Source organism: Gymnoscopelus microlampas (assembly GCF_963454915.1).
Source record: "Gymnoscopelus microlampas genome assembly, chromosome: 3".
NCBI lineage: Eukaryota > Metazoa > Chordata > Actinopteri > Myctophiformes > Myctophidae > Gymnoscopelus > Gymnoscopelus microlampas.
The window spans coordinates 24,742,192-24,770,024 of NC_139940.1; the positions used below are offsets into that span (position 1 = coordinate 24,742,192).

Consider the following 27,833-nt stretch of genomic DNA (forward strand, 5'->3'; position numbering starts at 1 on the left):
TCTACTCCACTACATCTCAGAGACAAATATTGTACTTTTACTCCACTACAATTATTTGAAATCTTTAGTTACTAGTTACTTTGTAGATTTTGATTATTATTACAAAACATACATTAACCACTTCAGCCCTATCATACATTTCGGCCATTTGAAAATAGCCGATCTACAAGCTTGTAGATCTGCTATTTTCAAGATTTTTATACATTTGAAAACTTGAAATGGGACATTCTGCATAATTAGTACTTTTACTTTTGGTACTTTAAGTACATTTTGATACCAATACTTTTGTACTTTTACTCAAGTGAATTTTGAATTCCGTACTTTTACTTGTAACAGAGTGTCTACATTGCAGTATTGATACTTTTACTTAAAACATGGTGTACTTTTTCCACCACTGCTGTCAATATTGTAAATCAGTTTGAGCTACAGTACATTAGATTTACAGAGGGGTCGCTGACAGCTTAAAGTAGTACATACATCTATCTCAGACAAATGAAATGCTCAAGGTGTATACATCATTTGAATACTTTATTAATTTTCACTGCACATGTTCAGTCGAGGGAAAACATATGGCATTATGGATTTGTTACATGAATATCTATTGCACTATAGATATCTGTTATTTAAAAATACATGATGTGTGATTATGAGGCGATATTAGACTGATATGACACCAATATAAATCTATTTTTAATAGAGTTTGATGTGTTAATTTTAAAATAAGATATATCAAGACACAGAATTTTGGCACACACACACCATGTACAGTATTTGACATTCAAAACCCCCAGAGCAAACAAAACACAATCCACTTAACTCGACATAGATTCATTTACAGCAGATGGCGTGATTTACCAAAATGGTTTCCTGAAGGCATTATATCAAGATCTTGCTTTGAGGGAGATTAGCCTTTATCATCAGACTGGGCTGTTGATAATAGATGGCAGTGGATGATAAGTTTGATGAGTTTGATGCGTTAGTCACATGAATGTCTACGTATGTCAAAGCAAGGACTTGAAGATAGATGGTGTCAGCAATTATTAACCACTTTCAACCTGGTGCCCCTATTTTGGACATGTCATTACAGGCAAAAAGGAAAACAAATTAATAATACAGTAATTGTCACAAGATTACATTTTTATTTTTTTCAAAATTAGCAGTTCTACAAGCTCACGACGCATCACATTGTGACGCATTGTGAGCTAATAGATCGGCCATTTTTATAAAAGTGGTTAAAAAATCTAACTTATATGAGCCACACACGGGTGTAGCTTTGAAAACGAAATGCCTTTTTTGTCTATTGGCCACAGTGTCTGGTAAACATTCAGAATCACCAACCACTCTAGTAATTCTACCTGTCATGTTGGCATTTAGAATTGAATGGTAGTAGGTATACAGTAAGGTAAAGTCGATACATTTACCAGTGACAGTCCAAATCTACCAGCATTTGGCTGTCACCCTGGTCAAGGATGTTAATTAGATGAGGGGACATTTCAGAGGGACATCAGCCTGAGCACTGGGGCTACTCCCTTAGGAAAACCATAAAGGGCCAATACAATCAACAATGCATGGCAACAATTCATCGGTCTTCTTAACAACACACATGACACCAGGTCATCAATCTTGTGTAGTATTGAAACTACAGTAAGCTTGTTTCACACAACAGTGCAGGCAATGCAGGTGTATTTGCCCAATTAGCCATGGCTAGCACAACCGTTTTACCGTGGCAAATCTAACATACTCTTTAGAGCACAGTTGCACAGATACAGTAGTTGTACTGTAGGAACAGGCATAACACGTAATTATATAATATGGCCTGTACAGTATGTGTGTGTCTACAGTATGTGTGCGTGTATGTGAGATGTGAGGAAAACCCATCTAAAGAATGGTGTGTGGATTTGATGAACAACCATCCTAAAAAGCAACATGAGCGATAAGTGTTAGGTGGATGAGGGGCTTAACATAGCTTAGTTTTGGCATCAGTGCAATGCAGCAAGCTGATCCCTTAGATCTGAAGACAGCGACACACAACCAACCACAAATAGAAAGAAAAAACAGACAGGTCGCCTTCATTAACTAAGAGATTTATGTTATAGTTACTATCTTGTCATATGTAAGGTATGCTCATTATCTACCTACTGATCTACTGATAAGGCATATTGGACAATTCTTAGATAGGGTATACTTGGGAATAGATGTGTTCCTGATGATCTGAAGGCTCATGCCTTGATAATGTTAGCATCACAAGCTGACTTAGTTGTTTAAATATCATACCCGCTGCAGTTAGTTAGCCTAGCGTGGCCAGATTTATATTACATTATTCTAGATGTTAATTTTCCAAACTCGAGAGCAGGCTAATCCACTGAATAATTCATTACAGAGGAAGCTTACTGTACTTCCTCAATCAGTTTATTAGTATGCATAAGGTTTGACTTAGACTTGTGTATATGCTTCAGCAATCTGGGAACACACTCTGTAAAAAAAAATATGTCTTGAGAGATTAAGGCTTCAGTGATTCAACAACTGTTGTTTAGTAATTGACCATGTTTACAAGGTGACATTTAGTTTTTATGTCATACTCGGACCCCGGCGATATATGGCATAAGAGAAAAATGGCCGTCGTGAATATTGTCAAAGATTTGTCTCTCTTGTCTCTCTCTCTGTGGTTGCTGTTTGTTGTGGTTGCTATTTTACTCTACTATGGGATCATATTGAAATCTATCATGCCTTTTGTTTCGCAGCATAGATAAAAGTATGAAAAATAATACTTCTTAGCCTGTTACATAGCTCTAATTTCCCTGTGGAAAGAGGCGAATGCTTCGCAGCCCGTGGTTATGCATCTTGTTATAACTATGGTATAAAACTCATAACCATCAAGATAAACTGGCACATACATAGGCAGCAAAGGTAGGATTCAGCATTGGCAGAGCATAAAATACATAACATACTTCACTGTTATAATTACAGTACCACAAGCCTTTTTTCTCCTGGCACGCTACAAAATGCAGCTCTATTGTCTATGCAACTTATTTTAGCCTCATCTGCCCTTAAAATGATGACTTAATAGTAATGGTTACTGAAAATGCAGTAGTGAAATGTTTGTCTGATACCATCTGATAAAATGATATGCACTGCAAAAAAAGATGGCCTTGAGTCATTTAATCTCTTATTCTGTCTTAATATCTAATTTATTGTTACAGTTATGAAGAAAACTGAGTTAATTGCACTCCACTACGACTGCACGGAAGAGTGATCTGCCTTGTTTCAAGATAGTGTCACAATGTTCTCGTGTACATGACAGATTTTATTTGATTTATTTTGTTTTGCTGGATAAGAAGACTGGATTTTGGAAGTTGGATTTTAAGACTGAATTCAACCTTAAATGACTCACATTTGTTGCAGTGCAAAAACTGCCTTGTCTGAGGAGGAGGTGCTGAGACACAGTGATGTTCGAGAATGAGCTCACGCCCATCCGCCTACTTCCTGTCAAAAAGCTGACACTTTCTTCTTGCTGATTTGGAAAAGACTTGGCTGCACCATTATTAGTTCCAAGTCTAACCACATCTGCAGTATTCTGCTTCAACTGCAAAATTGTGCTTAGGGGTACATGTCCCAGAAGTGTTAAGGCTTTTTAAATCTCAATACCAGACATTCTTTCTAAATACTAGTGAGCTATATTGATGTCCAACAAGTCCGACAAGATGCATGTTTAGATGTAAGAGCAGTATTAAAGGTTTACATATTCACAAATAAGCACAATCAAGTAAACTTAAAAATAAGTAGAGAAACAGTAAAAATAATTGGCCTGGTATTGGGTTTTTCTTTGCCCAACTCATTGGATATGTATCTTTTTGAGTCAGAGGCAAGGTTCGCAAAGCACTTATTGTGATATGAATCTAGATAAAAACTCTCATGACTTCATTTCATAGGAAGCGACCCCAAGCTTAAAAAGCCAACTTCTTAAGTTTGAATATTATGTATTTTCCAAGTTCTAATACATATAAATCTTTATACAGCTGCAAAGTATGTTGTTTTATCATTGAAAGTAATGTTTTAATCATCCATTTACTAGTACTGTAGTTTGGGGACTAGAAGTAAAATTTGTTCAAAATTGATATGATAAATTGAAGGACCAAAAGGAAAGCAAATAGTGGTCACCGTGCAATCCAAACCCTGTACCTCAATGCTGTGCGAACCTAACCTGGTAACAGTGACCCCCTGCCTTTCCTGTTAGTGGGAGCCAATAAGGATGAGGGGTTAGCTTTAGCAGCATTAGCTTTAGCTGCAATTACAGGAGCCAAAGGGTGGCTGCAGCGAGCAGGAGAGAAGACCCCAAGGTCGCAGCGAGGGAGGTGGCTAGGGCCCCCCCATTGTATACCAGCCTAAAGGAGATAACCTCAACCTTAAATCCATCTTCGGTAGCCATGCAACGGAACACACCCTCCTTAAGGGGTGTGTCCACAGCTGGCCCCAGGACACAGGAGTCCCCGGAGAACAGGCAGGGATAGTTCTTGATGCAGTTGTCCTTCTCCCAACGGTACATTGCATGGAAGGAGCGTACAGGGCAAGGGAGGAAGATAGATGTGTTTGACTGCACCACCACCTCCCTGGGCGATGTTCTGCGCTGCTTCAGTGCTGAAAAAAGGCAGAAATCAAGAATTATTTTGAGGAATTAGATCATCGATCATCGAAAAATACAGAAGGTTTACAGTAAAATGCATCTTTTTATTAGCTAACTGTAGCTCCTAATTTGGAAAACAAGGTTTGGCATAGCTGCCAACCGTAGGCGGAGAATATTCTTTATTTGTAATCTTTGGCAAGTCACCATGGTATCTGGTTGATGAAAAATAAGGAGGACTTGAAGAACACAACACAAAGTTTGTGTTTGTTGCCTTCCCCAGTCAGAGTTGTGTTCTATTCCACATGTACTGTATGCAGTGCTTTCTCTATGACAAGTTATCACAAGGTTACTAATACTACTACTATTTGGATACAGGCCTGATGGGACACAATTATCCATTCTACATGCTTTTAGCTATGGCACATCCTGTGTACCTTCATGAACCTGGATAACCCCTAATGGTTTTGGTGGCCTTTCCTCTAGCACCACCATTAGGCAAAAATGTGCACAAGATATCTCTAAATCTAATGGGCCATGAAAATAAACCTTTCTATATTTGGTGACCTAGCAGCCTAGCACCACCCTTCAGCTATTTTCCAGATGGGTTTAGGAGCAGTCCAGACCCTAGGGGATGCTAGCAGGGCATTTGGACTCTCAGCCCTATTTTGGGGTAGGATGCGTGAGGCGTGCAATAGGCGAATTGACAATTTCCGGGGGGCAATGTGGCATATTTATCCCTTCCGGCATGTGTGGGGAGGAGAGGTGCATTTATGGGTCTATTGTTTGCAAATCGAATTGAAACTGAAATTAGGTGGTCAACAAGGAACACGATTTACACCGTCCACCACCCACCTTGTTTGGACCAGATCTATAATGGCATATAGTGAAGCACAGGCTCTTCCATTGCTAGTTTCAGCACATTTTATTATTGCCAGAGATGCATGCAGATAGATGTATCCAAAATCACACCCTCTTTATGTACACATTATGCTTGTCTGTTTCACTTTGTTATGAATCCCTCAAGCTGGAAAACATATTAATATGTTTCTATGCATTCTAACCCACACGTGACAAAGGTTAAATGCTTGTATCCAGCACAATTGTTGTGGTTTGTGGCACCACAACACATGGAGACTATTGAAGGCATGTGGTGTTTATTCTTTCCAAAATGCTTACTGATTCGTCAATTGGGTCGATTATTACACACACTGCCTGGTTCGGTTTCATATTCCATTGTACCAACCCCATTTTATAGACATTTGTCATGGACAGATCACATGGACAGGTGCACAGATACAAATAAATGGCTGCTGCAGACCTCCTACTGTAGACGTCTGTGGATGTCTACTCAGAGCAACAGTTCAAATGGCTTTATTTCGCCTCATCCGTCATTGTCAATGTCAGTGAAGACAAACAATGCTTTTAATATCTTTAAAAGAAGTCCAGCGCGTTTCAGCCAGTAGAAGGGCTTGTCAGTGCTCAACAGGGACAACTTACATCAAAGAAAATAATAATACCTGGGCATTTCAGGAGAGACCACCCAAATAAAACATACTGGAGCACTCAACTGGTCTGCACGTGTATTATTGTTTTGCAGGGGTGACTGATGTTTCGATTGACCAGTCGAGTGCTCCAGTATATTTTATTTGGGTAGTCTCTCCTGAAGTGCCCAGGTATTATTATTTTCTCTGATACTTTTAATATCTCTTCTATCATTCACTAGCCTCATGTTACACACACACACACACACACACACACACACACACACACACACACACACACACACACACACACACACACACACACAGAGACAAAGAGAGAGGTTCAGGATCTTTCAAACGTCAATCACTATAGGTGGACATCTGCTCATTGTCTGCATTTGAGCAGCGTAGCGGACCGAAAGTGGACCCTGAGCAGACATCCGATTACTGTAGGTTCATGCAGCAGACATTTTCTGGCCATCCACCCATGTAGTTTTTATGGCAACTATGAATTGAGCTTAGAAATGCTTCTCATAGGTTTGATGTGCTGTAGATTCATTGGCGTCACTTGGCCACACCTCCTACACAAGAACAAGCATACCATTGCATTGAGCACAGCACACTTCTCTTAAAGATAATGTAACGTCATTTGATTGGTCATGATTGAATCCACCTGCAACACACACGCTATAATATATTCCCCCAGATAAATCAGCCTATTCCAACCCACGTCACCACTTCACCACGGGTACTCTGTCCTTCTCCAGTCCAGAAATGACCAAACGTCTGTCGCCATGCCCCACCCGCCACAGTGTTGACTGCACTTCATGCCGGTTCGCCACTTCCCCCAAAATAGGGCCCATAGTCTCAAGGAAACCCATCAAACACAAACTCTAATACACATCTTGCCAGGTGATAATTTTACCTGAATAGAAAAAGTCGTCATTATTGGACTTCTACTGGCTTGATATTTGGATGCTACAGAGGCAAAGTTATTGTATCATGCTAATAATACACAATACCTGACCTAAGATTCCATTGTTGAAAGATATATGGAAATTATAACAGCTTTCTCTTTACAGTGTATCTTCTCATCTTGAACTTTTCTTGAGAAAGATTCAGGGTTGCTAATTTATCAGTATAGACAGGCATGACCGTTGCAACGCTGACACAACTGGAAAGATGTGTAATGGAAAAGAGAGATCTCTCATGAAGATACCTACCCAGTTAGATCGGAGAAACTGCCATGAGTAGTCGCTTATAGAACTTGGCTTTTGTCTTGGAAGCAGGGCAAGCTTTGATATAAAAATAACTCCCTACTGGCTTCTGGGGCACAGCTCAATTATATGATAATCATCTCTGGACTGTGGCTCCTCAGAAAAGTTCCCTTTTTTGTTTAATTAAGATAGCATAGGGCATGGAGAAAAAGAACATAATACTGTACTCACCAGCAGCTCCACCACAAACAGAAGCATTTGACTGGTCCAGATGCTGCATGAATGTCCTGGAAGATAATAGAGAGAAGAAAATTTGCAGTAAAAGCTTTACAAATGGAAGGCTTTCATGTCAAAATTATACTCAGAATTCATTACGCTCAATTTAAAAAATACAGTGATAAATCATTCTATAATGCGAATAGAAAGGTACAAAAGAGTGTTAAAGTTTACATAGTCCTATATTGGTATATCAAGTTTCATTCCAAACCCATGATAAAACCATTCCAATCCCTCTCCAACCCCATGACACATTTTCAGAAGTGCATAGCTGCCAAAATTACAATGATGCCGTACTCCATCGTACAATGGTGTCCTGTTCCAAAAATAGAAGATCTACAAGTGCACAGCACATCACATCATGGCTATTTTTGATACGGGACACTGTCGTATGACTAAGTATAAATCAGGCTTGAGGCTGCTTTGAAGATGCAATTCTTTTAGCTGACGGCAGCGATTCACTTCTTATGAAACTGCTTGGGAGTGCGCTGAAAGAAAGGACCCCCGACCCTTCCAAAAACAAAACGCAATCTTGGCTGCATATTAAACAGGCAGGCTGTTATCAGTCCCTGCAAACATGTAACAGCCCCACTGACACGTGACATCATATCCCATCATACCCAGTGGTGATGTTGTATCCCGAGGGGATCGCTAGGCACTTCCTCCTGGCCTTGTCCCAGCCGCAATATGGATCGCGAGAAAGGATGCACTCCCTGCATGTGTCTCCATAGCGACCACAGTCAGCCAATGGCAGTCGCTGGACCTCCATCGCCGTGCCAACATAAAGGTGGCCCTAAGAAGCAATTATGTAATACCAGATGTACATGTTGCTGAAATGTTATAAGATATATGAAAGATACTGTATACAGATAGGTTAAAGTGATGATAGTGTAACTGTAAAGACACACACTAATGCACACTAATTTAAACTAAAATGAAAACTAATAAACTCCAAACTAATTTAAATTGTCCAATTCATTCAAATAAGCATACATAAATGATTGATTTAATGGCAGCTAAAGTAATGAAATGTGAGTAGGCTACTGTAGCATAGAATGTTTTACATACTTTTTGGGAGTCGATGGCCATGTTTAAAACGGGACCCTCGTTGTGAAACAGAGAATACTGGGCAATGATGAAGGCCTCGTCGCTGGTGTGAATGACTTTCAGAACTTTGCCTTGTTCTGAAAAAGAGGAGATGAGTGATATAGTTTGTAAACAGGAAAAGAGGGGAAGTTCGCACATTGTTTGAGCTCCCATTGGAAGAGTAACGTTTTGACCCTAACCGGTCTTCATCAGGTATTTTCCTGATGTACGTACTGTATTGTTGTACAGCACCATTGTTTTAGGATGTGCGTGCTCCTTGTTCCTTCAGTTTGTAAACAACCTCCAAGCAAGGCTTGATTCCATCTACATCTACAGCATGTACCAGTGCTTGTTGGTGATGGTGATTCTTTAGTTTCAGAGTAAAGCCTGATTTACATCTATTTCCAACATGCCACGTTGATGTGTCACCCTTTTTTCGTATTGTTTTGTGTCACCAAAGCATAAATCAGTCTTTACTTTACTTACAGTGGAGATTTCTGCAAGTCTACTGTATTTTCATAGTTGATATATCCCCATTTGATCTAGTTTATTTTGTTCCTTTTCGCCTGTCAAGGACTTTTTTGAATTGTAAAAAAATTAAACTCTGATCATAAAACATAAGATAATGAATATATATAACCAGCATACTGTTCAGACTTTTCTTCCATCCCTGAGGAAGGCTTTACTGCAACAGCTCAATGATTGAAAATGCAAAAGGCTTTACTTTACCTTATAGTCATGCTGTCTGTCAGTGAGTTACTGAAGGAAAATCATTCTTTTAATACCTGTTCTATCATTCTGTAGCCTCAGAGACAGACTGCCTCTCTTTCTTTTCACACACAGAGGTTCAAAGCCTTGCAGCAGTCAATACCACAGTACATTACACAGTAAAATCCTCATTAATTTAACGTATAATCTGCTACTTTTAACTGCCGCATTGTATATTTTTTTCCTTAAACCATGCACCTTATGCAATGCATCTGTCATTACATCTGCTGCTATTTTTACTGCCTCATCCCACCTTATGTATATATCATGCACCTTATGCAGATATCTTCACACTGCCATCTTGATATCTGATCACATTTTTCTTTATATCTTTCCACCTTTCTTGAAACTGCAATGATGGAGCATGTATGACAAATAATTTCACCCACTTTTCTTCACCTGTAAACCTGTGATATGACAATCAAGTTGAGTTGAGTTGAGTTCAGGTCAATGCTGCACTAGTGTCCACCTGTCAGTTTTCCTTTGTTCCAAGCCAACGTTAGTAAATAGAACTGCTCTAGTGTCTAAATACATAATGTTGCAGTCTGTGACTGTGGAACACACCATAATATGTGTATGTACTGTATATGGTCTGAGTAAAACGGAATGAGTAACATTCTCCCCTCCTGCAATAAGAAGTATTGAATTTCCCGGTGAATGCAGAGTGTGCTGTGGTTGTACAGGGCAACTCACAATTGGAATTGATTATAGGCGTGTCCAATTGTATGTGGAAAAACAAACGGGGACAAAACTATCTCATTAAGACAACTGAGCAACTTTCATTGTATCCCTTTAATCCAAATTATAGGCTAACCCAATTCCCTGGCCCCTGCTCTGCTTCACACTGACCATAGATCAGATCACAGCCTCTACTACCAAACAAGCACCATTCAGGATCATGTCAATCCTCTTGAGACTGACACTGAAGATAACATTCAAGTCAAATGGAATTCATGGAAACTTGATCTAGAATGGCTCTTCGTGGCCTTGAGAAAATAATATTTACTATAACCTCCAACAGCAGACCAGAAACAATCTTTGTCTAAAATCTCCTTAAGCGGCCCATATAGGCTGTCCTGCTCCTTATAGCAAACTGAACCAAAGTGGTTGGACGGACCGTCCGACTGACCGACATAGCGATCCTTAGAGCCCCTGCCACAAGTGGGGCTAAATTATAAAAAGGCTTCTATTTCACTGTCCCTGGTCCAAGGACAATCCTGTTGTTAAGGCTGGTTCAGTTGTACTTTCAAATTGGTTTGGACCTCCTTAAAGGTGCAGTAAGTTATATTAAATGTATTTGTTGTTAACCTCCCTGTCTCTCCAGCTCTTTAGTAGACAGTAAAGGCATTTTCAGGTTGAGATACCAATTTTATCTAGTCAGAAGAGAGAAATCATACACAGCATACAGGATAAACAAGTGAAATTGAAGTGATGACACAAAGAAATGAGCAAACAAAGTTGGAACTGTCTGGAACACTATAAAATGTATGCTGAAAATATACTGTTTTTGGCAAACTGAAAATATATTTTCTGTCTATTAAAGAGCTGCTGAAGAGAATGGGGAGACCCCTGTCATTGAACAAACACTCTATGGCAATGATACAATCACACTATCAATCATGATGAGCTATCCACTTCTCTCAACAACAAATATTCAGATAGTATATACAAGGAGACCCTCTATCATTCCTACAGACACAGGAGACATTTAGGCTAAGTGTGCAGATTGCTGACCTTAACTTACAGTATAACCTTTCAATATATATTGTTCACAGTGAAGCTGATGAAATGTGGAACGGGGCTAACCTTGGTTTGTGAACAGCTGTCAGAAGTGAAAAATATTTAAGATGTGAGACACACCAAATCTCAACCCCCAAGTATGTATGCATGCATAAACACCTACAAACAGCATGCCTATAACACATCCCATCCCATCACATACTGTATCACAGCCTGACACCATGACTGAACAGTTACGTATACTGTAACTGCTCTAGTTTCTTTTTTAGACCAGCACAGAGGCCCATGGCTGTTCATAGCGTTATATCTCTCCTCTTCTTTTCACTGACACACTTTGCAGAGGCCACAGTGAGAGGCCATACTTTCCTGCCAAGTTGCCCTTCATGCACTCTTGTTTGAAACAACTCAGAATTATGGTTATGAATGACAATGTGTACCATCATATCCACCAGAAATTATAGTGAAAGCATCACTTTGTTTTGACAAACAGAAAGGCTGAGGTTTCATCAGTGGTGGAAAAAGTACTCAAATGTTTCACTTAAGTAAAAGTATCAATACTGCAACGTCGAAATACTCTGTTACAAGTAAAAGTCCGGAATTCAAAATGTACAAAAGTATTGGTATAAAAATGTACTTAAAGTACCAAAAGTAGAAAGTAGTTATTATGCAGAAGGTCCCACTTCACAAGTTTTCAAATACAAAAAATTAAAAATAGCCAAAGTTTAAATAGGGCTGAAGGGGTAATGTATGTTTTGTAATAATAATCAAAATCTACAAAGTAACTAGTAACCAAAGTTTTCAAATAATTGTAGTGGAGTAGAAGTAAAAGTATTGGAAATTGGAAATACTCAAGTAAAGTACAAATACCTCAAAATTGTACTTAAGTACAGTACTTAAGTAAATGAACTTAGTTACTTTACACCACTGGCTTTCATGCCCACACGGTATGAGTGTAAATTTTGACAGGGTTTCCATAGCAACTTACTACAGTAGGTCAAAGTTTTGGCCAAGGCTTGCGCAGTCTATTGGGTTGCCTTAGCAATCCTTCTGTAATCACAAAGGAGCACTTATGAAAGATTTTTTTCAAAAAGCAGCATTTCAATAAATTTTGACACTGCCATTACTGTGTCGCCATTTGCTGGGTGAACGTCTTGCTATTGATTGCTCGCAGTATTGGTAACATTTTAAGCAATATTAAATCCATAATGTAAATGTCAAGATTAGCCATCTAATGTATACCATTACCCATTAATTTGGCCTTTCATGAATTTTCGATTCTACAAGAACAGGAGGCTTGTTTTCCCTATATAATGATCTATTCATTATTATAGCTTGTCTTATAAGCTTGGACATAGATCATTTGAACCCTTTGTAGTAAAAATGTAGCTACTGTACTAGTGAATTTAATATGTTTTCATAAATTATACATAAAAAACATTCCTTATGGTACTGTACATGCACATCAATCTCAAAGACACACATACCTGTTCCTAGATACAGGACACTGTAGTGTTCATCATTTACTGCGAAGACGATGTCGGCCACAGTGTGTGTGATCTGGTCATCTGTGGGTAGATCGAGGGGAGCGACGCCAACCGGACGGATCACGTCCTCAATTTCTGGGTGGTACCGGATGACCCCCAGGTTCTTGATGTTGTTCTGATCTGGTATCGATGCGTTCTTGCGGACGCACTACAAAGAAAGTAAAGCCAGATTTATACTTTGTCGTACAATGGTGTATAAATTAAGCATAATCACTAATCAGGAAAGAGCAGGCTGAAGATGGTGCAAAATGTCATTACACAATCATTTCACGTTCACTTCTTTTATCTCAGATACTGGATTTGCTAAATATTGTAACTTAACTGACAATGAACTTACCATTCCAGGGCGAGTGCCAATGAAAGCAGTGCTGTAGCCCTTCAATTTAGATGTAGAGAAGGCCTGGTCAATGTCTTGAATGGAGTAGGCACATATCACTGTTCTGCCCCTGAACAAAACCATACAACATTTTAGTTTAGACAGAGAAAACACGTAATCTCTGAGTACATCAAAAATAAATACAGCCAATTAGACATTTGTTTTTTCCACTCATTTATGAGACTAAATCCTAAAACATGATTGCAATGCATTATCTGAGCTGTTTGAAAGTGTGTTTTCTATGTTTGTTTCTGTTAAGGGCTAATTTGAACTTAAAGGACCACTTAACCCATTTTGTATAAAATATTATCATTATAATATGGTACTATTTTTTCTACTCAGTTTCTGTCTCAGAGGAGGACTGTGGGCAGTTCAGTTTAATGTTGCTTTTATCCAGGTTAATGCATTTCTGCATTTCTCTTCCTGCTTTTAATTGTTTTTTTTTATGTATTTAAATGTATTTTTTACATATTTCTTTTCTCTGTTAAGCACACTGAACTGCACGTGTTTTCTGAATTGTGTTATATAAATAAAGCTTGATTGATTGATTGAGAAACCCGCCTACCAGTGACATCATCGATGGGGAATCCAAGCTAATAGAAACTACAACCTTTCATTTCCTGGAAAGTCAGCGTGCTATAATATTAAAAAATGTTCTCGCATTAATAGAAAAATAAATAATTGAAATCTTGTTTGAAACGTCCAAACCTGCCTACCAATGATGTTACTGGTAGGCGTGTTTCTGAACTGTCAACAGCCTTCCTCTGAGACACAGAGTGAGTGGACAAAAATGGTGCCATATTATAATGAGCATTAGTGAGGACCAATAATATGAAGATAGGTTGGAAAAATGGGTGAAGTGGTCCTTTAACCCATTAAAACCGGGAACGCATTTGAGTAACCACTTAAACCATTATTTTATACATTGGCTATTCATAAATAGCAGATATACAAGCTCATAGCACGGCACCGAGTGCCGCGCTATGAGCTTGTAGATCTGCTATTTTTTTTAAAGCGAACACTTTTAACTCAAATCTTTGTTTCTGGGGGTCCCTGGAACAAAACATTTTCAGATGGGGGTTGGCGGCCAAATACATATCATTTTGGAGGTCCTTAATGTGAAAATGTTTGAGAACCACTGATATAGTAACATAAGTGTTTCAGAAAAACTGTTAGGATTTAGAAGACATTTTGTAAAATCAGAACCTCAGGCCTTAATGGGTTAATACAACTGTGGCTCATCAAAAATAACTCATTTGCAATTGAAAAAAAAACAAAAAAACATTCAGTCATTCAGCTTTAGCTTACCATGCATTGGCAAACAAGCCATACATGACTCCTGCCCTGTTGTCCTGAGCTGTCAGCACCACGGCCTGTTTGATGTTGTTGTACTGCTGCTGTGTGCTGCCTGCACCGCACATCACCCTGGCCTTCATGAAGGTGGTCCATGAGTTCTCCAGCAGGGCCTTAATACCCCCTTCATCCGCCTGGGAATGATACACATGACAAGTGTATTTACACAATCTGTAATTTTAATGAATGTTACATTCACTACATTTTACACGGTATTAATGCACTTACAATGGGATAGGAACGTACTGTATGTACTGTAGTGCAATTTAAAAAGTCTAGGTTCAGTCTGGTGAAGGTGTGCAATTCACTTCAGTCATTATATTAAAATTAAGATAGTATATAGTCTGTGAACTAGAGAAAGCGTCTAGCGGTCCGGGCACCTGGACCCAATTCGCGGGTTCGAGTCCCGAACACGACGGCCTTTGCTGCGTGTCACTCCCCGTCTCTCTCTCCCCGCTTCCTGTCTACCTACTGTACTATCAATAAAGGTATAAAAAGCCTAACAATAAATCATAGTTTCATCAAATCAAATCATCATTGATCAAAGTGCCGTAAATAATTTTCATTAGTTTACTTTTATTTTCTTTTTTCAAATGATAGATATCTCATGCTGGTAAACTAAATTAGATATTTTGGTTTATAAACTAGTGACATATGCTCTACTCATTATATTTCATTGAATAACAATAACATTGAAAGTCTGCCTTTCAATGTTATTTAAGGCTGTATGGTACAGATGGTATGCTAGCAAATGTGGGTTAATAACATTACATTGCACAACAATAACATCACTAAATGGCATGTAAAAACCTACCGTACAGATTCGTCCGATGCGGGCCCTGTATGGCTCCTCATCCACCCTGGCTGTTTTGTTGATCTCGCTGAAGAAGAAGTAAACCTCCTCCTTGAACTTCTCTGAAGATGGTATTACATGAGCACCAGCAAACTGCGGATCTGTGTCAAGAAGGATAACGGTACAATGTTTACACTGCTGACAAAAGTCCTAAAATGTTATTTCTCTCATTTACAAAATTGAAAATGTGAGTATAATGCAAATCCACGTCCTATTTTTGAATTTTAACACCTTGAAACAAAGGCGACTTGCCTAGTATTATAATAGTGTCACAGAATAGTGTAAAGAAGTGAAACTGTGTTAAAAAGAAACATTTGAAACGGGTTGTTTCATTCCACATATATTTCTCTCATCTCCTCTCAATTTGAGACATAAGCAAGATGAAGTCTGACATGATGAGAGACCATTTCTTAGTTTGCAATGCACATTCTCTGCTTCTGCTTTCGTATTCCTTTCACATGCATATCTCTCCTCAACAACCAAGCGGCATGCAGGGCACACTGGCTTCGAGGGATCTGAATAACCTTTAATCCCCGCCACAGACTGGGCAAATTTGAACACGGCAAAACAATATCTTTCACAGGAGGCTGCTGGCTGATGTTGTTAAAAAAAAATAACACAGCCCTGTACCACCCACCATTATTCATCACCCTCCACTAACCCTGCACGGGTCTCTACTTCTCTCCTCCTACTCACTCAGCAGCCAAACGTTCTCCGTCTTCAGGAGCTTCTGGGAGCCAAACGTTCGTCGAATAGAGCCGGCATGACCTCCCACCGACGACATAGCCGAGTACAGACTCCCGTCTTTGGCGGGAGGGGGGTTGTGGGGACACAGAGTGTGATGGATTGGTTCGAGGGACGAGAGGAAGTTGAAAGGAGATGGAGAGAAAAAGCCAGAGAGGCCCAGAAAGAGATTGAGTGAGACAGGAAGAAGGGAGGACATACAGAGAGAACATTTAATGGATGTGAGAGAAAGTATAGACAGGCAGAGAACAAGATTACAGAGAAGGCCAAGGTAGAGAGGAGAGAGAATAAAATAAAAAATAAATGTGTTGGCCAGACACAGAGAAGACATCAAGGGGGAGCAGCTGTCTGTGCCAATCAGCATCCACCCCATCACTACATTTCAATCAACCCACTTAATGGTCTGTCTCCATGGCAATACAAAGGGGAAGCTTTTGAAATCATGGCACTAATGGCTTCATTTGAACAGATTATTATTAGAATGCTGCACTACTCAAGCAGATGACTGGCTCATTGAACAATCAATCTCCATCTGATTTAACTTCATGCACTGCAAATTGATCTTCCATTGGTCTCAAGAATACCTTATGGATTCTTGTAATGTTTCTTTAATTATTCTAGCAGCAAACGGTTTCGTAAACAGTTTTGTGTCTGTTTTATGTTGTCAATCTAGCTCTGATTATGAATGATGTTTTCCTTTTGAGCGACTCTTCATAGTTAAGTGGTCCTGTGTGGCTAAAGGGGTAGAACATGGCACTGGCATGCCAACCTTAGGGGTTCCAATCCCAGGTTAGTGCAATGGGTAGAGGATGGCACTAAATATTCCAGGGCTTGTGTCTCTATTCCTAATGTGCAGAAATGCTGCCAGGATTAGGGGCTGATTTGTGATACTAAAAGCTGCTTTTGATACTGTGCCCAGCTAATACCATGTTAATTTGTGATTCAGGAGTAATAATGAGGTCTGGTAGTAGACAGTTTTTCTTTCTACCAAGGTTTTCTGTGTCAAACACAAGCATTCAAAGCATTACATGGTTGGCTGTATGGTTTAGCCCCCTTTTCTCATTTGTGACGTGTGCAAATTAAGTAAATTGAACGACTTTAGTAGATTCAGCCATTTCATTCATAACATTTGTAAAGAAGTACCATATACAATGCTGACAGTATCCTTACAATATGATTGAAAAAAAGAGTACATACAGTAAATAAACAAATGATGATAACTAGCAATTGACTTAATTATTGTAATGCATTTGCTATGGTAAGGTGACCGTCTTCCACATGAAAAGTAAACTTCCCATCATTGTGCTGTACCTGCAGGCAGACTGATGAACCTCTGGGAGGGATAGGGTGGGGAGATGTCTGAGGCGGACGCTATGTGTCCATTTCCCTGGACATCTGTCAACACCGTGTCATTTACCTGTGGGGAGGTAAAACATCTCACAACCTGACATGTCCATCCAAATTTAGCATGGTATCCCCATTAGATTTGTCATACGGCGATGCTGAAAATATCCGATCTACAAGCTCACACCATGTTGTGAGCTCACAATGCACATTGATCAATGCTCTCAGTAGTCTAAATGAATGTTGCTTCACGTTGTTTATTAAGTGATATTTAAAACGGGGAAAGCCATGTCCAAAAGTGTTGTTTACACATAAAAGATATTGTGGTATCAACGTTCTCTGCCCTGCATCTGTAGTGCAGTTGCAGAGTAAAAGTGGACCCAGGCCCATTTTTACTCTCTCCGAGTTAAATGAACACAGAGGATTTTACTGTGCAGTAGAACACAATATGTTGTAACGCAAGACAAATTCCTTGTGTTCTATCTGGCAGCTGCAAAGAGAACAGTGTTGTCCAGGGGAAGAGCAGTCGTACAGCAGTACTTATACACTATACCACAGATTCTCAACCGTTTTTTAAAATTCAATTACAGTATTGCTCTTTCTCTCCATGCACCATGCCAGTGATTCTCAACCTTTTTCATTTCAATGACATTATTATCTTCTTTCTGTCTATGCCCCAGGCCGCAGTCATTCTCAACCTCTTCTTTCAAGGACCCCCAGGTTTGATATGCACAAGGCCACAGACCCCCATCGGATGCTATAATGTTTTTAATCTCTGAGATCTGCACTGTAAAATTCCCAGTGTTCATTTAGCTCTGCAAGTGTACAGATGGAACCAATCGGACCCGTGAGGGTCTGTTTGCTTCTATTTGTACTCTCACAGAGTTACAGACCTGTAAGGGTCCATTTGGTTCCTAACTATTGTGGTGGCATCTTACGAGGAATCATGTTCATCATTTCCATATATACTATGTATATGTTAGTATCAGACATATATTCCATATATTCTTTCTTTTCGTACAAGCATGAACCTATTATATCGGTTGCCACATAGAGAGCACTATTCGTCTGTTTAGTACACAGAGAGCACCATGTGTCTGGTTTAGCACACAGAGTACACCATTTGTCTCAACCATTTCCTTGCCAAGCCGTGTCCCTGCCAAACAGTTGAACTTGGTTAGATCCGGCTTAAACCAGATTTCTGGCAGATGTTGTGATAGGTCTTATCTTGGGAGCCTTATATTGGTTAAGTGTTACCAAGGATGCCGCCATTAAACGAACAAAATCAATTATATATCAGAACTCAGGGCCTGGTCATTGTGATCCCCTTTGAATAAAATGCACCCAAATGCCATGCCAAATCAAATGAATGATTAGAACATTGTGCAAAGAGGTATGTTTTTATGATTTATTTTAATAACACTATCAATGAAGCCCACCACCAAGCCTGAATATTTCTGATTTTCGTTCTGCACAGACACCTGAAAATCTCTCTCAAATACAATTCTTGAATGATACATTTCTGCCTCTGAGATCGATCTCCCACTTAGGTCCCACTTCACTATCAATCATTTAGCTGCATGGGCACTCACTGTAACCTCTGAAGGACACGCTAAGAACCAGTGCAATATACAACTGGGGACTGGGTGCTTCCTCTCCAGACTTTTCATAGGCAAAATATCTTACCAGCAGCCAGCATTTTGGACTTCCGGCATTTGTCCCGCAAACCACGAAGGTGTCGTTCACCTTCTGAATGACTGTGATGAAATTATCACACTCCAACTGTATGAGAGCCAGGGAGAGACGGAGAAGGACAGAAAAAGACACACAGAAGGAGAACAGACGATAGATGAAGAGAAAGAGAGAGGAAGAGAGAATTCGCAACTGAAAAAGACAAACTGGAAGTGATCCATTTTCTAAACATTTTGGCAGAGAACACAGTGGACTTACCCCTGCAATACAGAGTGGTTGCAGTGACTTCAAAGCTCCGTATGCATCACTTATTCATCAAGTACAGAAAATGAACCTCTACCCTTAAGACACCACAAGATGAAATGTGAGAATGAATACTAAATACAACCTTCGGGCATAATTCATGTATTGTTTTATTTTTCATATAATACTGAATCGTCCTCATAGTAGCAGAGTAGCAGAACCAAGTGAAGCCAAATGAGACAAAATGAACACCAGCATCCCCTTGCACTAAGATTATTATTTTATAATATTAAAGTTAAAAGGTTCAATAAGTACAAAATAACAATAGTGGAGGTACAAAGTTAGCCTATTGGCAGCGTGCACAATACATTTGGCGCTGATCGGTGCAGCGGTTTGCAAGATTAGCTCTAGACAAACACACAGACAGACACACAGTCTGTCCCTCTTATAGATGGCTGGCCTCCTGTAGAGCCACATTATCACACTGGTCCACTGCATGACTAACCTCACTGTAGTGGTGCTGAAGAGGATGATGGTGATGGTGATGATGATGATGATGATACATAAGGATAAGGACGATAAAGTGATGGAATAGGAAAAGGATGCTTTGAAACAAGGATGACGGAGCAGTCTGAAAAGTGGATCATCTACCTTAGGCGGTGCAGACTTTGCCATGCAAGTCGCCTTTGCAGTCTCATCAGTTGCCACAGGGATCTGTGGGTGGAATGACACATTTGTTATTTTGTCCTGTTCAGTCAGAGAATTTCATCATGATAAACCATTTACTCTAATCATATTGCATTAAGTTTGGCGGTGTGACTGTCTGAAATAATCTTTTACTTTTTAATCTATTTTTTCCCTAATAAAGTTGTTTTTATTTTGTTTCCTGTTTTGTAAAGCGACTTTTGTAAAGCGAGGGAGAGGTAAAATACAACTATGTGAAAAGGACATTCACTGTGTGCGGGCTGTTTTCTCAGTTTCATGATATTGTTGAGCCGTGCACCTTAAGACTGTTGTTTAATCTGGAGTGTCGTGGGCATTCTGCATTGCAGTGCTTTCTCTCTGGCTGAACTATCGCAATGCTTTTATTCTTTTGGACAATAGCATAGCATTGGACAATAGCATCATAACTGTTTTTTATGTCACTAATAATATAAAGGTAGTGGCTTTGGCAGCATCATACCTTCAGCTAGTGTTTTGGTGAGTGGAGCCAACCTGTTTTTATCAAAGGCCCCTTTCGGGACTGTCTGTGCAATTGATTTTAGCATGAGGGTGTCCTGTCCTCAATGGGAATCACAACCCTAACAAACTAATACCCTGCTGTAACAGTGGCTTTTTCTACCCACTGCACTACCACAACTGCTTGGCAATTACTTGCAAGAGTGAACGTTAAGGCTGCCGTAATTACAAAAAAATAGAACACAGTAAGATGAAGCTCCGTATTTACACTGGCAATCTGTTTGGCTATAGCCGCTGTTGACACTGGCCAACACATACTATTATAACAGTATTATCTTGAGGCTATATTGACATTCTGAGCTTGGGTTATTATCTTCTCCCTCTTCATTGACAGAGATAAGCTTGGTTTCATTCATTTATGTATGCATGTCCTAATATCTTCCATAGTGCTTCCTCCCCGTCAGACACTGACTTACAGCAGGTCAACACTGGGACAGACAGTTCACCTCTGGCCCACTCCCCTGGACACCCACTCCCCTGGCCCTGTGTTTGGTCACTGTGTCATCCTTGTCTCTAAGGCAGGATACAAACTTTTTTGCTGCAGTGCCTGGTAAATCCCCAGGCACTGCATGGGGCGACAGTGGCTCAGGAGGTAGTTCCCGGTTCGATCCCCCAGTGTTACTGTTGAGCAGGTTGGTGCCTTGCACACATTACCCCTGTTCTTGTCTCACTACACTGGCTACTAGTGGCGTTCAGAATTGATTTTAAAATGTACATTGTTCTTAAATCACTGAGCGGCACCTGTTTACATTTCTGACCTCCTGACTCCTTACAAAAACAATTGCAGATCTAGCGGAAAATAGCAGATCTACAAGCTCACACCACATCGTGATGCGATACGTTGTGAGCTTGTAAGTCGGCTATTTTCACTATTTTATTTTCATCATAATAAAAAGGAACGGTTTTGGGGATATGAGGTTTTCACCTGACAGCAACTATATTTACTATTTCCCCAAATGAATCAGCCACTTTGAGAATTTTGCCAGTCCATTACATTGTTGGAATAGAACAGGACCCCCAAACGATACATGATTACCTGCCATATGGGCCAAATAGAGTGGACACACTGACAACAGACAGAGCCAGACAGTTGGAACGTGTCCACACTGTTTACCCCTCCTCTCCTTCCTTGTTATTCATAGTGGTGAGGTGGCCTTGGCTGGTTAGAGTAATTGTCTCATAACTAGAAGGTCATGTGGTTGGATGGTCTCCATAACGACCATGTGACCTGTCATAGTGTCCTTGACCAATATACCGACTCCCCTCCTACCTGTTAGCTCACCGCCTGCTTAGATCAAAAAGAGACTACATGCAGTGGTGGAAAAAGTACTAAATTGTTTTACTCACAGTAAGTAAAAGTATCAGTACTGCGATATAGTAAGTAAAAGTCCGTAATTCAAAATACTTGAGTAAAAGTGCAAAAGTATTGGTATCAAAATGTACTTAAAGTACCAAACGTAGAAGTACTCATTAGGCAGAATGTCCTATTTCAAGTTTTCAAATGTATAACAATATTTTGAAAAAAGCAGATCTACAAGCTCACAATGTGTCGCATCACGACACATTGTGAGCTTGTAGATCGTCTGTAAATTTGTCTCAGAGATGTAGTGGAGTAGAAGTAAAAGTAATGACATTTGGAAATACTCCAGTAAAGTAAAAATACCTCAAAATTGTACTTAAGTACAGTACTTTAGTAAATGTACTTCCGTTACTTTACACCACTGACTACATGTGGAAAGATGTAAGTGTACCTGCTGGTCGCGAACCCTTCTGTCGGTGAACGTCAACACGTAGATCACTGCCTGCCCCCCCACGTAGATAGTGTTGGTACCTTCCGGGTGGTACATGCTTATGTAGTTCTCAGGTTTCTGGAAGTGGAACCTGGGTGGCTCTGTAGGTCACACCAAAATGCTGTATTAACATACCAGTATACAACAGCATGAAACATGTTAATGAATTGAATTGAGTTGAATTGAATTGTTACACATACTTAGTTTGGCCTAGGAGGTGGATGGAAACATGAAATTACTGAATTAGCTACGTTACACATACTTAGTTTCGCTTAGGGGCGGGTGGAAACATGAAATTACTGAATTAGCTACGTTACACATAATTCGTTTAGCTAAGGGTTGGGTATAGTGAAATGACTGAATTAGCTTTACTCATCACAGATGTTTGACTGAATAAAGGCCAATAACATATCCACACGGTGCAACAGTGAACCCTGGGATCCCAGAACCACCCCTCTGCCTACACTCATAAGATAATTCCATTTACATAGACAGATAGTAAGCATGATTTGATTTCTTCAAATCATGTCTATTTGTCTTTACGCCGTCATGATAAAATTTGAAAGGTTTCAAAGTATCCTAAAATGAAAGGCTTTTATGTAGGTCTGCAGGTCTACACAGTAAAATTGTCAGTGTTAATTTAAGTCTGATTTAACTCTGAGAGAACTAAATGGTCCCATACAGGTCCATTTGTTTCCATTTTGTACACTCGCTGAGTTCAACTAACGCTCAAGGATTTGTTGTTGTATTATAATCATAAAGTTACAAATTGGATTGCCTGCAGTGGCCGATGTGTCCAATTCTTACCAAAGTGTTATTGAGTAAGTAAAACACGGAAACCCTGTTTGCTGTTGCACCACTTGTGTAGTAAAATCCTTCCTCAAAGGGCAACATTGCCAAATTTGCACCCAACCCCTATTTTAATGAAGTTGAGGACATAATAAACGTGATGTTGGAGTGTGTCTGGCTTTTTTTCCCTGTGTTTTGATGTTTTGAACATGATTTTGGCGCCTGTGACATCATCGTACAGAATGTCAGTTCTTCCTGGACTACAATGGACTATACAGCCCATGTTTCCTGTAGTTCCAGTCAGACCTTCTCCTCCAGCTGATCAAGTCAATCATCTTGTTAAAACTGCTCTAAGGTGTCAGTTAACTTGTCTACCAGCACCTCCACAGTGAAGGCCACCATGACACTCCTACAATAACTTTATAAGATATGTAAACACCATCTAACAACATTAATATTTGCAGATAAAATACAAATGACAATTTACCTAATACAGGTTAAAACAAATGCATAAAGAACTAAAGAAATGCAAAACAAAAGCCAAACTAACAAAACAAAAACTCCAGTCAAACACCCCTCTCTCTTCCCTGACCACTTGGTACAGTCTGACTAGGTGTTAGACAGTCTTAACAAGGTGATTGACATCAGCTGGAGGAGAAGGACTGACTGGAACTACAGGAAACATGGACTGTAGTCCATTTTAGTCCAGGAAGAACTGACATTCTGTGCGATGATGATGTCACAGTCGCCGAAACCATGTTCAAAATATCAAAACACAGAAAAAACACAAAACGCACTCCATCATGTTTATTATGTCCTCAACTTCATTAAAATAGGGTTTGGGTGCAAAATCGGCAAAGTTGCCCTTTAACCCGCTGTGCTACTCAAACACTGTGTGAGTCTTCTACTGACTGAGCTACCAAGACACATGTGGACATATGTACTTTATAGTATATCTACTGTAATGTGTATATATATCTACAGTACGTATATACCTAGATGAATGAATTATTATTATTATTATTTGAATCGTGTCTTGTCATAAGACCCATCCCTTACGGGATTATAAGACACCAAAAACATAAATAAACAATATCACATTCACTTCCTAGAAACAGAAACTGCATAGAAACAGTAAAAATGAAAATATTTTGTTAATACCCAAAAACTAAAATAAGTATACATCAATCACATATGTTTTCTTTGTCCGTTGTCCCATGCTTTCTCTAAATATTCTGCAAGTACAAATATCTTATGTTAAAAAATCTATGCAAGTCACCTTATCAAATCAAGGTTTTTACACCTATTCAATATTTTTGGACGCAGGTCATGAAATAAGGGGCAGTAGAAAATAAAGTGAAACTCATTCTCAATACAATTTATGTCACAATAAGTGCAAAGCCGCTCTTCTTCTATTACTCCTCTATACTATATGTACTGTGCTACACAGTATTATTTGCCCACTGAAGAGCTCTAGAATGAAATAAGTAAAACATTTCTAAAAGCCACTGGGCTTGTTTTTCTTGATGTTGTTTGTTGAACAAAAATGTAAAGTTAAACCTTTTCATCTAAAATTTCTTTAAGAATTCTTATTTCCAGCTTACTTTTTGGATGTAGACAAAACATGTCAGATACCATTTTCATCTGCATCGATTTTTTTTCCCTAGAAAGTCACTTTTAATGAATCATGAGTTTAAGGTCCTTCAATAAATATTTGCCAAGATATTCTGTCTAAGTCATGAATTCAAAAGAGCTTTTTCACTGATGTGCTCACAGGCAATGGTTTGATGAGACCCTATCCCCATGCTCTTTCAGCCATAAGACCAAGTACATGCATTCACTGATGCAAAAGTGTGGTGTGTGTGTGTGTGTGTGTGTGTGTGTGTGTGTGTGTGTGTGTGTGTGTGTGTGTGTGTGTGTGTGTGTGTGTGTGTGTGTGTGTGTGTGTGTGTGTGTGTGTGTGTGTGTGTGTGTGTGTGTGTGTGTGTGTGTGAGTTGGAGTGATGTGACTGAGTGAGAGAGAGTTCACGTAGGGGAGGGTGTCGTCGTTGTCCATGGTGCTGAAACAGGCTCTGGTGCTTGACTAGATTACTGCTCCAGCCTAAACCAAGGAGCGTTTTTATCGATTTTCTTTCTCCTTTTACTATTTACTTCGATCTGAAGGTCTTAATGTTGTGGTGACATCACCTTTACACGTTGTCTGTGGCTATTGCATAACATCTTTTTTGATTAATTGACGGACACCACGTAAGGCCATCTGGACCGTTTTGTGTTGCTCATCTCTGCCAGGGGAACGAGTGTTGCGTCGCCGCATATTAACTGGATCTACATGCCTGGCTCTATCGATTGTGAATACATTACAGAGCAGTGTGTGCGACGTAGTGCTGGCGTGAGGGGAATAGTTAATTGCGAGTCATCTTGGTGCTGCCTGGAATTTTCCATTCACTGGATGTGTTTGCAGTTAAACCCTCTACTATAGACTTCCTCAGTAATATTATTATTATCATAAAATCTCTCTGCCGATCTACAAGCTCACAACGCTTGTAGATTGTAGATCTTCTCATTTTGGCTAATGCCTCCAGACTAACTCTACCTACAATTCAAGGCTTTTCGCCTCTCTCTCTCTCTGTGTGTCTCTCTCTTCTCTCTCTCTCTCTCTCTCTCTGTGCGTGTGCGGCGTGCGTGTGTGCGTGTGCGTGTGCTCGTGTGTGTGTAAATGGTCGCCGGCTGCTGCGGTAGGCTACCATTAACAACCCCCGCACCTGCATTGCAGCGCTGCCGCTGCAGCTGCACGGAGCTACAGCAATGTCGACCTCTGGCTCTAAAAAGACATTTTCCTCCACAGCAATGATACATGTCAATAGTGGTGGAGGACTCAGTGATGCCCCCATGCACCCGATATCTACAGTTTAGAGTTAGGTTTAACAGAGTCAGAGATTAGTCTACAACAGTGGTTCTCAACCAGTGGTCCGGGGACCACCAGTGGTCCTTGAGGGGGTTCCAGGTGGTCCTCAGCTAAATGAAGGAGAGTTGGTAACCAAATGGAACTCTTGGGAGTGTAAAATGAAACCAACGGGTCCATTTGGTTTTATTTTACGCTCAAGAGTTAAATTATTGTTAAACATCTGCATCGCTTAATTTACTATAAGTCTACACAATTAGAGAAAGTAGAATAATTATTATTTTGATCAACGTTTGCCTGTTATCATACCTAATAGTACCACATCAATACAGCATGGAATTGTGGACAAAATCTTATCCAACGACAACAACATATTCTAAGTTTGGGGTCTGAGAGGCTAAATCTCATCAAATGGTGGTCCGTGGCTCAAATGCCGAATAAATAATGAACCTTGATATGAAAAAGGTTGAAAACCACTGGTCTACAACCAGACATTAAGGAACGGGAATCAGATGACAGATGTGAACATTTTAACGCGTCCTAATTGGTAAACAAGTGCATCAGCTCTGCTCCGTCTCAATGACGTAACCCACGAATGTTGCTACGCAATATTATGCGTATGAACGCAATTCATGAGTTTATGAAAAAAAAATCAAGATGATGAATTCTCATTGTATTAGACCACAACATTTTGCAAAATAGGATACATAGGCTAATAGCCTATAAGTATGAGATCAAATAGCCGCTATACAGTTTGTTGCATGCATATAGTGCCAGTCAATAGATACAAAGCGGTTTCCTAATCAATCATCATGCAAAAGACTGGACATGTGTACCGGGCCTAGATGGAGGAGGGGGCGTAATTTACTACTTGGGCAGCGGGGGAGGGGGTTAACATAGGTCTATCAATCGAATAGAAGCACAATGGTTTAGCCTATTTGTGCATTTTGATGCAATTCTTTCAATATTAGGCTATTGGCCAATAATTGGGTGCATCACTTCCAGATTAAACTACCACTCATTCATTCATTCATTCATCTAGTCGTTCATTCATTCACGCATGCATGCATGCATGCATTCATCCATCCATTCATTCATTCATTCATTCATTCATTCGTTCATTCATTCATTCGTTCGTTCGTTCATTCACTCATCCGTCAATCACACCGATCACACCATTTTAGCCTTCAACAATATTGATGATAAAACGTCCAGACGCGGCTCGTGACACACACACACACACACACACACACACACACACACACACACACACACACACACAGCATAGAATTATTGTACCGATGTTTGACTTAATATTGAAAGCAGAAAACATAGGTCTGCCTACCGTGCACAACAAATTTCAGGCGAGGTGACTTTACAGCACAAACCACAGCAAAAAGCGACAGCAAGATGAAATGTTTCATCTTTGAGGGTAGAAGACAGTCCACCTAAAATAATAATACGCTCTCCAAAAAGCCTTCCTTCTGTGGTTGCCACCTATTATTATTATTATGTCGCTGTTATACGTCCTCGCGCTGATTGGCCCCAGTCAGTGGAAGGAGAATGTTGTCCGTGTGCCTTCACTCGGCTGTGGAGAGGATCGGGGTATCAGACAGACAGGCTCCACCTCGAAAACAAAAGGAACGGGGAGCGGAGATTGGAGGAAGCGCCAAAACACAGAAGTGCTCTGGTAAAAGCAATACTTTTGGAACCAGTGGGAATGTGCTGCTGGAACATGTGCGCAGCAATATTGTGCGTCAGTACCTGTTGAACAG

General features: G+C 39.9%; 1 protein-coding gene across 1 annotated transcript; it reads right to left on the reverse strand.

Annotated features, from left to right (window-relative positions):
- Positions 1-548: 548 nt before the first annotated feature.
- On the reverse strand, positions 549-27,615 carry LOC311042084 (semaphorin-7A). Its single transcript, XM_084052630.1, has 14 exons — positions 27,404-27,615; positions 22,329-22,468; positions 19,990-20,052; positions 19,090-19,185; positions 17,371-17,476; positions 16,012-16,119; positions 15,277-15,416; positions 14,418-14,596; positions 13,071-13,179; positions 12,674-12,881; positions 8,664-8,779; positions 8,216-8,388; positions 7,551-7,606; positions 549-4,635 (listed from the first exon to the last, which is right to left on the reverse strand). The coding sequence occupies exons 1-14, from the start codon at positions 27,480-27,482 to the stop codon at positions 4,289-4,291; spliced, it is 1,920 nt and encodes a 639-aa protein (XP_083908756.1). The 5' UTR covers positions 27,483-27,615; the 3' UTR covers positions 549-4,288.
- Positions 27,616-27,833: the final 218 nt, after the last annotated feature.

Bases quoted from the DNA above. Each gene is read 5' to 3' on its own strand.
- LOC311042084 (XM_084052630.1), bottom strand. From the start codon at position 27,482: ATGAAACATTTCATCTTGCTGTCGCTTTTTGCTGTGGTTTGTGCTGTA. The intron at 14,597-15,276 runs GTAGGTTTTTAC...TATCATTCCCAG, and splicing joins GCATCGGACGAATCTGTACG to GCGGATGAAGGGGGTATTAA. The intron at 13,180-14,417 runs GTAAGCTAAAGC...GGTTTTGTTCAG, and splicing joins GGCTTGTTTGCCAATGCATG to GGGCAGAACAGTGATATGTG.